Source organism: Podarcis cretensis, assembly GCF_951804945.1.
Source record: "Podarcis cretensis genome assembly, chromosome: 5".
Taxonomy (NCBI): domain Eukaryota; kingdom Metazoa; phylum Chordata; class Lepidosauria; order Squamata; family Lacertidae; genus Podarcis; species Podarcis cretensis.
In genome coordinates, this window is record NC_137174.1 from 14722842 (window position 1) to 14739668 (window position 16827).

The window sequence follows — 16827 nt, forward strand, 5'->3', positions numbered from 1 at the left end:
GCACAATCCGTTAGGACCTTTAATTTCCATTTTTATGTGTAATGGGAGTTTTTCTGAATACAAATCATGAGTCATGCCACCTTTAGTCAGTCTTTTTTAATAAAGAATTTTCATGGGTGAGGAAGGAGCTTAAAAAGGCACTTTTCAACATTCATTTAAAAAATCAAATTCTACAATAAAGCAATACTACGATCATTGTATTTGCAGTCCAATGAAATTTCCCTATTAACTTTTAGGGCTGCCTGTTTACTAATACAGTGGTGCCTCGCAAGACGAAATTAATCCGTTCCGCGATTCTCTTCGTCTAGCGGTTTTTTCGTCTTGCGAAGCAAGCCCATTGACGGCTTAGCGGATCAGCGCTATTAGCGGTCTAGCGGCTTTTAGCGATCAGCTGAGAGGCGGCTTATCAGCGGAACAGCTGATAAGCAGCTTAGGAAAGGGGGGGGGAGCGGAAAAAACTCCGCGGGAACTCGCAAGATTTTTTTCGTCTTGCGAAGCAACCCCATAGAGAAATTCGTTTAGCGAAGCACCTCCAAAACGGAAAACCCTTTCGTCTAGCGGGTTTTCCGTCTTGCGAGGCGTTCGTCTTGCGGGGCACCACTGTATGGAGCAAGCCTAGCTTCTAGAAGGGCAGGGAATTTGCACACTAGATGACCTCTGGGCTCCTTTAGGAAGAACAGTGAGTTCGGGGGCTGCAGGGGCACCCCAGGGCATTTTCCAACAAGAAATATAATACATAATAAATACTTAAAGTGTAGATTAGGAAAAAGGAGGCTTGGCAAGAGACTAAAGGAAAGCATAGAGTATCATCTTAAAAGAGGTATTCACCCTTCTTTCACACACCTACTTTCCTAAAATGACACCTGTGTATGACCTAAAAAGCAAGGAAAATATACTTCTTGGTCAAGAAATATTGTTTTTACCTTTGTGCAAATTTAATCAATAGATTAACAATTATTTAAACTGCTGTCAACAAAAATCTGCTACCAAAATAGGAGGAAATAATTTTTTCTTGGACCCAGCAACATTGCCTCAGAGTGACAGTAGACTACTTAATAACTAATGGTTAATGATAAAAAATAAGAAAGGTAATGATACACAACAATCATTTTCCTTGCCTTTTCTCAAGACAAATGTTTCTACTAACACTGCTGCAGATGATAGCAACTGGGATGTGAATGAGAGACAGAGGGGAAAAAATGTTAAGCCTTAATAATGTTAAGAATTTAGGGGTGCAAGGCAGCCTAGTGCCATGATTTAATTAAGGTTTGGGGTGGCAAAAGCTACCATATTTTTCCAGGTATAACCTGACCCCGTGTATAAGATGACCCCTATTTTGGGAGGCCAAAATTAAGAAATTTAAAAATTAAGAAAGTTGTTGAGCATTCTTTGGGAAATTGCAAAAATAGTTGTTGAGCTTCTTTTTGCAAGCAGCTCCAGCCCTCAATTACTTAACTTATTAACCCGTGTATAAGACGACCCCCCCCCCAATTTCAGAAAAAAAGGTCATCATGCACATGGAAAAATACGGTAGTCTCCCGGTGTGAAGTGATAGCTAGACTCATGCATTTAAGTGTGCAATTAAGCTAAGCATCAAAAGCCAATTAAGTGAGGAGGTGACTTGAGGTGTTTAATTAAGCTTGTGTTAAAAACTGAGTCATACTATCTAGGGGTTAAAACCTAAGGAAGCATAGTGTGTATTCTAGGCACACTTCCTGGGTTGTGTATAGGACATTGTAATACTAGTCAATCAACAAGTGTTAATGAAGTAAAGCCAAAATAGTGTGTGGGGGGGTTAACCATTAGGAGTTCAAAGCCTCAAAAGAAATAGGTGTTAGAGTGCAAATGAATGGAGTCTTCCTTCCCTCTATAGACAAAGAGGGCTTAATTCAGGGAAAGGATGTAACCAGGAAGCAGAGAGGAACAGTTAAGCTGGGATGTGTCATGCAGAACAAGAGAGGCTGCAGAGAAAAGATCCTGATACTGCGACTATGGAGTAAGCTGGCACGCTTTGGAGTGCTGCCGCTGTGAACCCCTCCAATGAAAGCTTCAGGTTGCATATATGTGCAAATAAACCATATATCATAAAGACACTATAGCCTCTGTTGTGCCTAATTTTGCAAACCACAAACCCTGGCTAAGCGCCAAGACCCTTGGAATCATGTGCACTGCTTGACACAGATTTGAGTGGCCTGTAACAATACACCCTTTGACTGAAGGAGAGAATGCCTACTAATCCAGTCATACATCCAGGTATGTATCTCATTCCTTAAAATAATTTGTGTGTTTATCTTGCTCCATAAATGAGAAGAATGTGTGTAAGTCTGCCTTAATGACATGTGTGTTTCCGTGTATGTATCTTAGTGAAAGAATGTATGATTAGACACAGAACAGGAAACTTGTGGCTCTCCAGACGCTCCTGGGCTACAACTTCTCAGGGCTGTGGGTTTGAGCCCCACACGGGGCAAAAGAGTACCGCATCACGGGGGTTGTACTAGATGATCCCCGTGGTCCCTTCCAACTCTATGATTCTACGAAAACTCCAACCATCTTTAGCCACTGGTCATTCTGGATGGGAGTTGGAGTCTAACAACATCTGAAGGGCCACAGGTTCCCGAATTCTAGAACAGAGGGAGTGTCTAGCCTAACAAGAGGACATTTTGAAAGAACAAGTTGCCAGTGGCGCCAGGAGTCTCAGAAACCAGAACACAGCTTTAGCAATGTAAGTAGATCTGTACAGATGTACATAATTTATTTTGCTTGCTCAATATGGACTTACCTACTAAAATTAGAACAGTACATTTCTTGTCCCTAATGTCAGTCCAAACACTGTGTGTCTCAGCTTTCACCTCAGAAAACACCCGTTCTGCCCAGAAAGTTAATTCTTCCTGCTTTTGTTACATATGAAAAACTTCTAATACAGAAGCTCTAGCAGAATGTACAAATCAATGCTGCATTCTTCTCCACCAACAACAAAACACCCTCTGTCCTACATCCTGGCACTACAATCCCTGGAAGGCAAACAAACTCTTTGTGGCATGCTTAGTACCACAGACCAATCCCCCCCTTTCCCTGAGCAGAGATAAACAAACTCCAAACCAAAGTCATACATTAGATGAATAAAGAAAGCAAGGACTGTGCACAGCAGACATCAAAATGAATAATAGATCAGAAAATTGTTCTAGTGTCAAGGCAGCACTTCTGCATACTACAGTCACTAAGACAGCTGGCCTGAAAGCAAGTAGGAGCCTTGATCCATGCATCACTACCACTCACGGTTGTTTTCCCAAGGCATAGGCTTAAGATTGCAGCTCAGATTATGAAAGCTACAATAGGAGCACGTCTTATTTTGATATGAGCAGGTATGACAGGTTCTGAACGACGACACTCAATGTAGACGAAAGCATATGAGCAGTAAGACACAAATTAACTCTTGCAGAATGTGAATTTATATTCAGATGAATGGAAAAATCACATGGAAAAATCACAGTGTCAGAGCTGCTCAAGGTCCCAGCTCACAGAGGACCAACGCCAGGTCGCCGTTATATACAAAAGTCTTTATTGAAGTTCAGTTTCCATTCCAAAGCCGTAGTGCGCAGCTCTACGTCTTAAACCCTAGACCGCCGAAGTTCCGTCTGAATCTCCTCCCCCCTGACACCAGTTTAAGATTCTAGCCCTGCTCCACCTCTTCCTCTGCTCTCTTCTCCTCTGGGTCCTCCTGTCCGCTGGGGCATTCCCCTTTCTGGACTCTTCTGACGCTGAGTCCCCTGACTCCTCCCCCTGCCTCTGGCGGGCTTTAGGACCCGGTTCCCAATCCTCGTTCTCTGCTGCTCTGCGCGCCTGTACTTTTGAACTTGGCTCTCGCGCCAACCCAGTGACCTTACTCCTGACCGTTACACTGCTTCTGTCACTGCTTCCCTCTTCCGGGATGCTAGCTGGACCTGACCTCCCCTCCGTTGCCTGACTCTCCGATGGAGGCGTGGTCAGCCCTGACTCCTCTTCTCTCCCTGCTGGGGGAGACGCTACCCCCGATACCTGGGACTCTTCCCCCCCACTATGCTCAGGTGGGGAAGCTGGTCCTGATCTCCAACTGCTGCTCTGGGAGTCCCCGCTGGCCCCTTGCTTCTGGAGTGTCCCCCTTGGGACCCCCCTTGCCCTGGCCACCGGCGCCCCCTTCTGTGAATCTTCCGATTCGCTGGAGAGGCTCATGGAATCTCTCGGGCCACTGTCATCTTCTCCTACGCTGCCCTCAGATTCTTCCCCTTCGCTCTCCATCTCCCCTCTTCCCTGTGCTTCTGCTCCTGAGCCCCTGACACACAGTGAGGAATTTCTTGCTGGAGAAACCCGAGTTACAGTCCATAAATTGAAGCACTTCACAAAGTTCTATCTCATGGCTTCACTTCAGTGTGACCAAAGTATAGCTTGAAAGTAAAGCGAGGCACATACCTTGAAATACTGCTACAACATTATTAGGGCTTTTGTTGTTTAAATCTCGTGTTGTATGATTGTTTATCTATCAGTCATGAGCTTCTCTGAGCTCCTGACTGGAGGAAGGGAAGGATAAGAATCTTCAATGAATGAAGATGGAGCTAATATACACTTACTTTTTCATCTAAATCTGAACTGAACTGAACTGACAAATTACTCACTTTGAGAGCACAAAATATACAGGAATCTCCCATACACTTGTGCGTTGTAAGTTGTCGAAAACTACGTCGAAATATATCCAGATGCCAGAGAACCTGTAAAGCAAAGAAGAAGAATGTGATTTCAGAATGTCTTAAATAAGAATCTCTGGCTAAAATTAGATAGATAATAAATTCATCAACAGCATCTAAGTACCTTTGGGATAAATCTAATCTGGAGATTAGCATTTTTTTTAACCTTATATATTTCTATCCCAATGTTTGAGTTAGTATCATAGAATCATAGAATTGTAGAGTTGGAAGGGACCATGTGGGTCATCTAGTCCAACCCCCTGCAAGGCAGGAGTTTTGCCCAACATGAGGCTCAAACCCACGATCCTGAGATTAAGAGCCTCATGCTCTACCAATCAATTTATCCCAGAGAATAAAAATTAAAAGAGTAAAAGGGGGTAAGATCCAGGACTGAAAGAGGTATGCTTTATCAGAATAAACTAGGTGATATGAATATTCCTAATATATTTCAAACACATACCTCACATTATTCAGCCACTTTATTTATATGAGCCTTTTGCCCGCTTGTTCTGTCCTCAAGCCTTTTCTAATCTCTTTTAAGCAGGCCACAGTAAGTCACAGAGTTTTTAATTAACCATAGTTTCCCATTTCATGAGAACGAGGAAACTATGGTTATGAAATTCATAACAAGCTAGGATCATAAACCACGGCTGGAATTTGCTGTAAAATCCTGGTTTCTTCCAAACCTGGTAACCATAGTTTCCCAGTTTGGAAGGGAGAAGGAATCGGTGCCTTTTAGTTTCTTTTTAATAAGGACAACTAAGGTGTGATACGACAGAGTTGTATAAAATTATGCATGATGTGGGAAAAGCAATTAGACCAATTCAGAGAGTATGGATCTACCACTGGCTACTAGTTTTGCCAGCAATGGAGCTGCAGCAAAACACTATACTATATATCCAGACACTATTAGGAGTGTTCCTCTTCTTGGTTCCAGCCAGCAGGCAACAGGAAGCTTGTAGAGCTTTTTGAAGTTGGCACCTTCCCCCTGCCCCCATCACCCTCTTAAAACCCTCTTCTTCCACCCAGTGCTACAAAGGTGACTCCCCATTTACACAGGGTTACGTTCCAGGCCCTGAGTGCGTAAGTGAAATGTATGTAAGTGGGCAGCACTCTGTTGAGTCCTTGTGGCTCACAAGGAGTCCACCCCTGGAGAAGAGAGGATGCCCTCTTTGAGCTTTGGGGCGGGCCTTCTCGTGAGCTGGACACACAGTGGGCCTTTGTTAAGGCTCTTCAGCTGACATGTGGGAAAAGTGCATGTCAGGTGTTAGGTAGAGAGGCTGAACAGCCTCAACAAAGCCCCACTGCGCCTCTGGCTTGTGTGGAGATGCTCTCCAAACCCTGAAAAAGATGTCCTCTCCAGGCTCTGGGGAGGGTCTTCCCACAAACCACTTCTGGGTTTCCAGCACTACATGTATGCATGGTCATGCACAGGGGGGGAGTTGCCTGTATATCAGCTATCAGTGTGGGTATATATTTATTTGTGTGTGTGTGTGTGTGTGTGTGTGTGTGTGTGTTTAACTCCGGTTTATACCCCCCACAGCGCCAATGCTCAAGTATGTCAACTTTCCATTTCTTCCTTCATTCTCTGTTTTTAACTGATACCTTCAACTTCCATGGCTCAACTGTCCTAAACCACAAACTTAATTGCTAGACTCATAGTCTTAGTCTGCCTGACTTTTTTCCTTTACCGCTTTTTTCTCTCCCCAAATGGAAATGAGAGTTGCCTATAGAAAATAATTAAAAATCCAGGATTTTAGAGGAGATGTAATTGCCAGCAGCATGTTCTTTCTCCACCTCCAACCCAGAACAAAGTAGCAGCAAAGGCAGAAGTTAATCCCAGAAGCTTTTCTCCAAACAGTTATATGGATTATGTAGGATATTCTTATATTCATGCTCACAACATTCCATAGGTCATGGAAGCTCAGGTTTCTTTCTTTATTTTTCTTTTAGTGTACAAACTTATACTTCCGCTTGCTGGGAGTCCCAAAGTGGCCCCATTTTGTTTCAAAATTGCTAGAAAGTTCACTATCAAAATGATCTTATTTTTAATATATTTAAATGCTAATTTGATTGTGTGAAAGTTTAATAACAAAGTTTAATAACAATGCAAGGTATTAAAGCCTGGACAATGACTTCTTCATCTTCTTTTAATTAAAAAGCTTTAGTTATTGTCTGGATCTGAGTTTCTTTACCAAGATAGTCAAATGTTTAATGGCTCAATAAATTCTTTTTCATATTAAAGCATCCCATAATATTGGATTTGGGGAGCAGTTCAAATTAGGGTGGTCAAATTGTATTTTATATAGGCTAGCATTATCCGCAGTAAGGGATAATCCTAAAAAAATAAAATATGGCTCTTAAAATAATAACTTTAATAAACTAATTTTATGAACATGCACAAGAATGCTCCATTATACCAAGTCACAACACTGGTCTATTTAGCTCAGTATTGTCTACACTGCTTGGCAATGGATCTCCACGGTTTCTGATTGGCATCTCTAGATAGGACTAGTAAAGACGCCCATGTTGGGCAAAAGATTCCTGCATTGCAGGGGTTGGTCTAGATGACCCACATGGTCCCTTCCACCTCTGCAATTTTGTGGTACTAACTCAAACATTGGGATAGAGATAGATAAGGTTAAAAAAATGGGACCTTCTTCACGCAAGGCAGTTATGCTCTAACATTGAGCTACAGCCCTTCATAGCATCTAACCAATAAAGGCATAGGTAGGCAAACTAAGGCCCGGGGGGTGGATCCAGCCCAATCGCCTTCTAAATCCGACCCGCAGACGCTCCGGGAATCAGCGTGTTTTTACATGAGTAGAATGTGTCCTTTTATTTAAAATGCATTTCTGGGTTGTTTGTGGGACATAGGAATTTGTTCATTCCCCCCCCCCCAAAAAAAATATCGTCCAGCCCCCCACAAGGTGTGAGGGACAGTGGACTGGCCCCCTGCTGAAAAAGTTTACTGACCCCTGAATTAAGGGCTTTTATCATTTCACTGACTAAGCAGAAGATTAAAGTTCTCTCTGCAGTTTATAACATAATAATGGTTCTATATTTTGGATATGACCAAATTCTAGGTCTGGTATAAGTTCTAACTACTAAAGTTGTAGTTTATCTCCTGTTCACTGCCAGCTTACTGTTAGAAGTAATTTTCATATTTAAAAGATAGGAAACCTAAATATAACTATTTAAAAATGTATCTTGATGTCCTGGATGTTTGCAGATAAAGCAACAGAAGTACAATGAGTGCCTCTTAATATGAGACAGTAAACCAACACTTCCTCTTCTAGCTTTTCCTCTGGTCTATTGATCAAGGACCATGGGCATAGCCAGTGAGCTGGGGGGCACTTGCTCCCCCATCAAGTAAATAAATAAAAATGCTTAACTGACCATTTCTGTCGCAGATAGATCAGTTCTCCCCCCACCCCCAACATAAATCCTGGCTATGCCCATGTCACGGACCTAGTTTTAAATAGGGTTGATCATATTTTCCAGGTGAAACCATTTCAGGTCCACTACTGAATAAAGTTTCTTTAGTTTCAAAGTGGCAACCATGCAAAAAATAAAAATGGGCTGCCTCAATAAAAATAAGCAGATACATGTCCAGCTTCAGAGCAACTCCATTTAAGACAGAGCTAGACATAGATATACTCCAAAACCCTGCGGTTTTGCGATTCATTTAGTGAACCATCATGTGTATCTATAACACTGCCTGGAACTACCGTATTTTTCGCTCTATAAGACGCACCAGACCACAAGACGCACCTAGTTTTTGGAGGAGGAAAACAAGAAAAAAAATATTGTGAATCTCAGAAGCCAGAACAGCAAGAGGGATCGCTGCGCAGTGAAAGCAGCGATCCCTCTTGCTGTTCTGGCTTCTGTGATAGCTGCGCAGCCTGCATTCACTCCATAAGACGCACACACATTTCCCCTTACTTTTTAGGAGGGAAAAAGTGAGTCTTATAGAGCAAAAAAAACGGTACTTGCTCAACAGTTTTCCATGCCTCTCTTAGTAAGGGAAAATCAAAAGTGATATGCCACTATCCATAGAACTAAAGCAGCCAATAACAATAATCACACCTGCACAAAAATATTTCTGCATATTTCTGTCTCTAATCAAAAAGAATATGTCTTGCTCTCATAAAACTTATTAATTCTATTGGTTACCCTGTACTAGTACCAACAATCTCTGGTTTTATTACTAAAGTTTCATAGTCCTGAGCAATTAGATCAAATGCTTTAGCAAATCTGTTCATAAAATTAGAATAATAGGTACCACTTAAACTTATTCTAAACATACTGTGTAATTAATCCATAGGACTATTATAAATAATTGTCACAAGCTAATGGGGCATTTCCTGACATTATTACATTCCAACTAATGCTTGCTTAAAAAATATTATTATTATTATTATTATTACACAATTTATATATTATGCACCCTACCCCAGCAGGCCCTACGGTGGGTTACAACAATTTCAAAATTCAGAATTAAAAGCAGTGAAAACATACTACATTTACAAGAACAGGGTGTGCCCAGACCATTTATTCCCAAGCACAACTTTCACATGGGAGCCAATTTGAAAAGCCTACATAAAGATTGTGCAATAGAGTCTCACCTCAACAAAGTGTCAAATCCAAACCGCTGCTAACAGCCTTGCAATTGTATGTGATTTCGAAGTAACATTTGTTACCACTCTGAAATACTTTTTAACCTTATAAATAATTGAACGAATTTATACAAATCCCAGACAAGAAACAATAATTGTACCAGTGACTGGTACCTGAATTAAGAGGAAATAAATTCATAGAAGGGTTTGATAGTTTTTATGTTGTTGTTTTGCTGTTTAGATGTTCTCACAGAAGCACCATAATTCATAGCACAAAAAAATTAAGAGAAAAACTATGTATAAAAGATAGGCACACACTCTTTTAGATTTCTTACCTGTAATGCACTATTCAAGAAACAGCTGTTCTGTCCAGGCTCATTGCTGAGACCTTTACTAGGTGCTATAGATGTTGTATTACGTGGAGTGAACATTCCTTGCACAGTGCCCCGTCCCACCGAAAAATAATTCCTCTTCCAAGACATCTTTCACACTTCAGTCTTTATCATATGGAAGGTTTTATACCTGCATGTTATGTACGCAAAGTCCTTTCCTTGATTCAAAATCAGAAGTAGCTTGCATAACACCAAAACTAAATTCTGTCTCCAGATTTCTCATTTGTATTGCATCAAGGTATAGTAAACCATAATTTTCTTCAAATGCTGCTAATTCTGCTATATAAAACTACGGTCCATGTAGAGAAACACCTGTCATAACAGCTGAAAAGATGGAAGGCATACTAAAAGAAGTCATAGTCTTTCAAGGAGCATTGTGATTATGTGCCATCCTTTAGTATAAAAATAATAACAATTCAGGTAACACTTTGAAAATAATAAAATTGCAAGTGTTCAAAATGGATACAAAACAAGCAAAAACAAAAACAACTTCCCTTTCTTTTGAAATCTTCTCAGATTGATGAGCCAAATCCAACAGAGAAAAAATCCAGTAAAGAAAAACCAACCCCCTCACTGCTTCTTGTCAGTAGTTTCTTGCTGGAATACTGATTCAGGCAAACTGGCTCTTTAGAAGCTGAGCAAAGGAGAGATTCAAGAATAATGTTCTTTAATCCGAGCAGAAAAAGGTCTTCCTGAAGTTCTTTTAACGTCCTGCGTAGAACTTGAGCAGTTTCTTCTAATGTTCCTTCTCTTGCAAATGGAATGCCTAGCTGTGCCAGAGAGAGAGAGGAGAGAGAGAGAAAAATAATCAAAGGCTTGCATCACTTAATTACTCACTTGGTTTTGTTCTCTTCTGCCAAGATTAGCATTGCCTCACCTCCTACCAGAAACTCGGGACCAGAGTCAAAACAAAGCAAAACAAAATCCCAACCAGAAACTAACCATTGCAGCTAAGAAGCATTACCACGGTCAGGTTTATAGATACTCCTGGAACAGAAAACTTGCATATTTTAAGACATTACACATAGCTTTTTACGATGAGACTATAGCAGGCATAGGCAAACTCCGGCCCTCCAGATGTTCTGAGACTACAACTCCTATCATCCCTGACCACTGGTCCTGTTAGCTAGGGATGATGGGAATTGTAGTTCCAAAACATCTGGAAGGCCGGAGTTTGCCTATGGCTGGGCTATAGTATCTCTTGCTACACACATGCTCAGAGAAATCTCAAAGTAGCCAGTTATTTACCTAGATCTATCCTGGATAAATAATTACAAATGACAGTTTTCTATTCAGTATTATAGATACGGTTCCTAAATCACTGTTGAACATGGAAGAGATGGCAGACAGAAAATTCAGTTCATTATGATGAAGATTAAGATTCTTTCAAAGGTTTATTTTTTTATTTCCCAGTGTCGCTTGTTACCTAGGTGTTTTTAATTCAGGAAGCACATTCTTCCAGATGTGCAAAAAACCAGCAAATAAAAGCGAAAAACCCATGAAGAAAATAATCTGTGTGGAACTAAATGGTGGAGGTGGAGAGAGGAGAGAAAACTTCCTCCCTGTTAGGGAATTCTTAATTCAAGCAGGATAAACAGTCAGAACACTTGGGATATCAGCTTGCATAGGGTTATACCTCCCCAGAGAAGACAGGCTACGGACAACCTACAGCTGTTTACCACTACTGTCTCGTGTCTTAACTTACAAATGGGAGTGAGCACCTGAACTACACACTAAGAGGAGATTTCTACTATAGAGTCTCTTGCTGTTCACATGGGTGTGCGTATGTTAAAAAGCCTTTTGCCAGTGTCTTACTTTCTGTTGATACAGGATAAAAGTGTTGGTAGAACAAAATGGTGTGTCCATTAGTTTTTCAGATGGGGGCTATTGTTGGGGACCAAATGAAAAGCATTTGGAGACTGCCTTTGCTTCCCGGACCTCCATTATATACCATGTTTCTTATTAGAATATAATGAACACAGTCCAGAAAAAAATACAAATGTGTGTTCCAGTGCAAGCTTCAGTCATCCTAATGGGTATTTTGCTCTTTCATTTCATTATCTGAAGATCAGATTCTACAAAATATTAATTAAGTCTCCACATCCCTATGAAGTAAGAAAGCATAATTCAGATTTTGCAGAAGAATTATTCCTTTAGTGCCCTAACTATTCATCTATGCTCCTTTAGGGGATGCAAGTACAAAGAATAAGAACAAACCAGTTCTCCAACATTCCTAAACACTGAATAATATCCAAGACCTATTCCAATGCCAGTCCCATTCTTTGCTCAAACTCAAAAGCCAATCCAGAAGCACTTAATGCAATGAATTCAGTGACAACTACTCATTTATATAGCCTTAAAATATAGCCACATTATCTATAACTATATGAATTAATTCTATTGTGGCAAAAGAAAAAAAATAGGATTACACTGTGGATTCCAAACTAATTATTTCAGTTTGACAGAAGCAAAACAAATTCCTTTATTGCAAAGTATATATAAGAGCAGCAGAATATGAAAGAGATTATATCCAATGGTGACTTCGCCTTACAGGTAAATATTTATATTTACGCCAAGTCAGAGTACCTAAATTTGCAAAAATAAAAACACCCAACGCCGCCGCCCCCCAATGTCTACTGCCATATCCCATTCTATTTCAGAGGGTCCTCTCAATCTTTAAGAACATCTTTTTGAAAGTGTATGTGTACAGAAATCCATTCTCATCTTCACCTATATGAAGCTACTCCACATGTAAATCAAAGTTTGGGGGGCATTAGTGAAAAAAGGACTCTTGAATACTGTGTCAATCAGCCAACTAAAACGCTAATTAAAACAACACTGATCTAAACTGAAGCCACAAATAAGAGATGAGAGTAAACAAGTTTCTTAAATAACATCTCTCGGAAGGAAGATGTCTATATCTGGGGCATATGTGAGTACTTATCCTAGTACCCTAGAGTCACTAGGCAAGTCAATTAAAATAAAATTAAATGGTGCCTTAAGCATCCAAGATTTACCACTGGGACAATAATGAATTGCTAACTGCTGCCACTTACTGAATTAACAGTGCAGTAAGATTCAAAATATTTTGAGGAGCAAGCTTCTGACAAGGGAACTGAGTCACCTTTCTGCCAGCTTCTCAAATCTCTTCCCACTCAGTTTCCTAGAAGTTACACACCTCTGCAGTAGCATGGCAGAGAGAGGCCAAGGAAGTATGTGGGGCAAGCTATAACGGTTTAGACTCTAGCTAGATCAGATTACTTCAACAAAAAAGGATGTTTCTTAATCAGAGCACAAAGAATATAATGTTACAGGTCTTCTGAAAAAAACCAACAAACAATTGTTTCAAACTCCTAAAGTTTCTAAACTTGTCCTATCTGGTATAATAAACAAGTAGTTCCTTTCTTATGTGTTACAGAAGACCAATTGAAACAGAAATTAAAATATCTTGTTCTGTCCTATTAGCACAACACAAACAAGCTCCTGTTCAAAGCCCAGTGCAATTGAGGGATAAACCCTACCCCCTTTTTCTAAACCTGCAGTCAGGATGGGAAGCCAGGGGTTGTTTTGGGACCAGGTTGCTGAGGTGCTCCAAGCTTTCTTGGATATTTCTAACCGGGTTAGATAATTTAACAATTATTTCATAAACAACAAAGTGACCCAGTTAATATGCACCAGGTTAAGTCTATGAAACAAGGGTAGGATTTAGCCAGCCAATTATCAGATGATGCATGTAAGCATTTAATCTTTCACTGTGGAAATTAATGCTCTTTTAAAAACCCATCTACTATGTGCTGCTGCCTAGTGACAACATAGCAAATGGAAAAAGCTAGACAGTTTTGTTCTCCATCTCTCATAACGTGCTTGTTCGGCATTCCACTTGCTTGCAACACGATAACAGGATGGCACTTTTGCTGTTGTGGTGCATAACCAGAGTGAATTCTTTTCAATCAAGAACATGGTGCAAGAGTACTTTAAAAGGGCACGTACCAAGCAATAGCACATTGGGGGGGGGGGTAATGACACTTAACAGTGCAATCCTAATTACTAACAACTCAAAAGGAAGTCCGATTAAATTCAGTGGGGCTAAAGAAACAAGTAGGAACTCACACCGATAAACTGATAAACTATGTGATACTCCAAAGCAATCTAGCTCTCCTTTCATTTAAATGTTATATATGTGGGTACAAATGCCTATTTTTATGTCATGTAGTAAAGTATTCCCTATTGCTTGGAAGCCTGATATGGACTAACTCAGATGAGCATTTGTCTTATGGCTTGTTTCTGTTAGATTTTCCCTTGCAAATATAAATGTATTTTAAAAGCCACATTTGAATTTGATAAAATCACTCTTGATTAGGGTTCATTCACACTCTCATGGGAAACAATAGCGAACCCTGTCCCAAAAAAATGATGAGAATATGGCAAGACTCAAGATCAGAGGCATAGCAGCCAAAGAAGAGCTGTTTGCTGTGGAAGAAAGCAACCCTAACTGGACAGCTGCTACAACAAACAATTTTCTGCTGTGTTTGGAACAGCAATGGACAAGTGGTATGACAAGGAAGAGGAAAATTGGGGAGAGTGCTTGAAGACAGAATTTTAGGAGTATAGCCTTTGGAAAGCATATTAAGACAGAGATGAGGAACCTGTTTCCCTTTAGAGGTTGTTCGACTCTAGCTTCCATCAGCCCCTGCCAACATTGCAAATGGTATGGGATAATGGGAGTAGAATCCAGCATCAGGAAGTTACAGGCTCCCCAACCTGCATCAAGTCAAGGGGACCCCAAATGGACCCACCAGTTCATGCTAGTAAGTGCATTTTTATTATTATAACAATATACAACAGAAATACCAGTACAGACATAAAAATAATGAAAAAGAATAAAGTCTGCTCTTGTTCTTACTGCAGGGTGCATTGTGGAGATCTATCGTGTCAATATATAATATATATAAATATAATATATATATATATAATCTATCAATATATAATATATATATCAATATATAATCTATCGTGAGGGGACGCAGGTGGCGCTGTGGGTTAAAGCCTCAGCGCCTAGGACTTGCCGATTGAAAGGTCGGCGGTTCGAATCCCTGCGGCGGGGTGCGCTCCCGCTGCTCGGTCCCAGCGCCTGCCAACCTAGCAGTTCGAAAGCACCTCCGGGTGCAAGTAGATAAATAGGGACCGCTTACCAGCGGGAAGGTAAACGGCGTTTCCGTGTGCGGCTCTGGCTCGCCAGAGCAGCGATGTCACGCTGGCCACGTGACCCGGAAGTGTCTCCGGACAGCGCTGGCCCCTGGCCTCTTGAGTGAGATGGGCGCACAACCCCAGAGTCTGTCAAGACTGGCCCGTATGGGCAGGGGTACCTTTACCTTTTATCGTGTCAATATCATGTCCATGGAATCTATGTCCTCAAATATATTGACAATTCATCCCAGAAGTGTAGATGGAAAATTGGACACACTTAACTATTGTTCCAAAGTTTCATATATTTACAATGAACAGGTGTTGCATTATCCAATGTACTGGTACAAGAAATAAATGCTTGCTATGTTGCTAAAAGCAATTGGGGGGGGGTTGTAATAATGTGCCCACACAACTTACAATTTGAACAAATGTTTCCCAAATTCTCTCTCTTGCAATATTATAAATGAATCTAATGCCCCAGCATGACACAGCATCATGTGGAAAATGTTAATTATCTAGTAAACAAAACATGTTTTGAAAAATATTTTGTGTGTTAAGAAGCAGAACAGATGTATGTCAAACAACATAATGACATAAACAAATCTGTGCAGTTTTGTATTCTCATGCTAGATGAAACTACAAATGTAGCACTTCATTTTAATTTTTGTAGCCAATCAATAAAAAACATCTAGTTTCAATTAATTTAAAAAATAAGACTCAGTGTGATTAAAACCTATAATATAAATTAAATTAACCATCAGTTAAATTTTAAGGTTCCATTTGTTTCCTTGCTGAAAGCTCTTAAGGAGGTCTTAATATTTAATGACATTAAGGAAAGGGCTAGTCTTTCATTCAACTGCATTAAAATTCATTCTCTGAGAAATCTGTAAGAAGTCTTCTATCTATTGGGCCCTTGGGCAAGAAGCTATCAATAGACCCTTTAGCACCATCCATCCCCCTTTAGATTCAGAAGTAGGAGCAGCAGATGACTGCTAAAGGGATGGACAAGAAATTGGGAAACCTGCTGGACTTCAATGCTATGGTTTTCCCACTTGTCCAGATCAATAATGCTAGGAAGCAGTTCAGTGGGTCAGGGCCATTTGCCACCATGTGAAAAATCCCAAGAGAAGGAGGAAGACCTGAGCCTGCTCCAGCTGATCTCTCCCCATTGGACCCATGTACCACCAACTGCCCTGTGGTAACAATCCCAATGATTTTTTATATATTGCTGCTGTTAACGTATTTTAACGTTACTTTTACACCACCCTGGAAGGATTTGTATCCTGAAAGGTCGAACAGTAATAATAAATTACCAAGCATGAGGATTTCTGATAATATCCAGTCATAAAAGAAGAAGTAGTGTGAGGGCTTTCAATTAAAAATGCACTTTGTTTTTAAGGTAACTGATATAGACAAAAGTGATTATAAAATTGGGAGCACAATTTATTAAAATAAAGCAAAAGGTTATGCAGCTAATATGGAACCCTTATTGGAGGGGGCATAAGGAACTTTATCCTCAAAACGCCTTGCAAATAAGTCACAGAGGACTAATTGATGACTGCAGGGAATCATCCGGGGCTATGAACCAGTATGAAAAGTTCTGTTGCACAGCATACTTTAGACCAGGCTTCCTCAACCTTGGCCCTCCAGATGTTTTTTGCCTACAACTCCCATGATCCCTAGCTAGCAGGGCCAGTGGTCAGGGATGATGGGAATTGTAGTCTCAAAACTGTTAAGCGTGGCGTAGCTAATTGGTATATGACGCCAAGGTTGAGGAAGCCTGCTTTAGACACAATGCAGCAACAGAATCAACTTTTCTGTCCAGATTGCTTTAAAACTGCCAGGTTCATTCTGGGTTCTCTACCTCCTGTGCTCTAGCTATTGTTTCGCTTGCTTAATTTCTAGCAGCTG

At 40.5% G+C, this 16827-nt stretch overlaps 1 protein-coding gene across 5 annotated transcripts in view; it reads right to left on the reverse strand.

Annotated features, from left to right (window-relative positions):
• USP54 (ubiquitin specific peptidase 54) overlaps positions 1-16827 on the reverse strand; it is a 103390-nt gene that overhangs the window by 43196 nt on the left and 43367 nt on the right. For 4 of the 5 annotated variants that reach the window (XM_079975080.1, XM_079975082.1, XM_079975084.1 and 1 more), the window contains exons 2-3: positions 9673-10499; positions 4650-4742 (exon numbers count right to left, since the gene is read on the reverse strand). In XM_079975080.1, coding sequence (XP_079831206.1) covers positions 4650-4742; positions 9673-9819 — 240 coding nt within the window. In that variant the 5' untranslated portion in view covers positions 9820-10499. The remainder of the gene's footprint in view (positions 1-4649; positions 4743-9672; positions 10500-16827) is intronic. The other variant, XM_079975081.1, reaches the window with a different exon arrangement.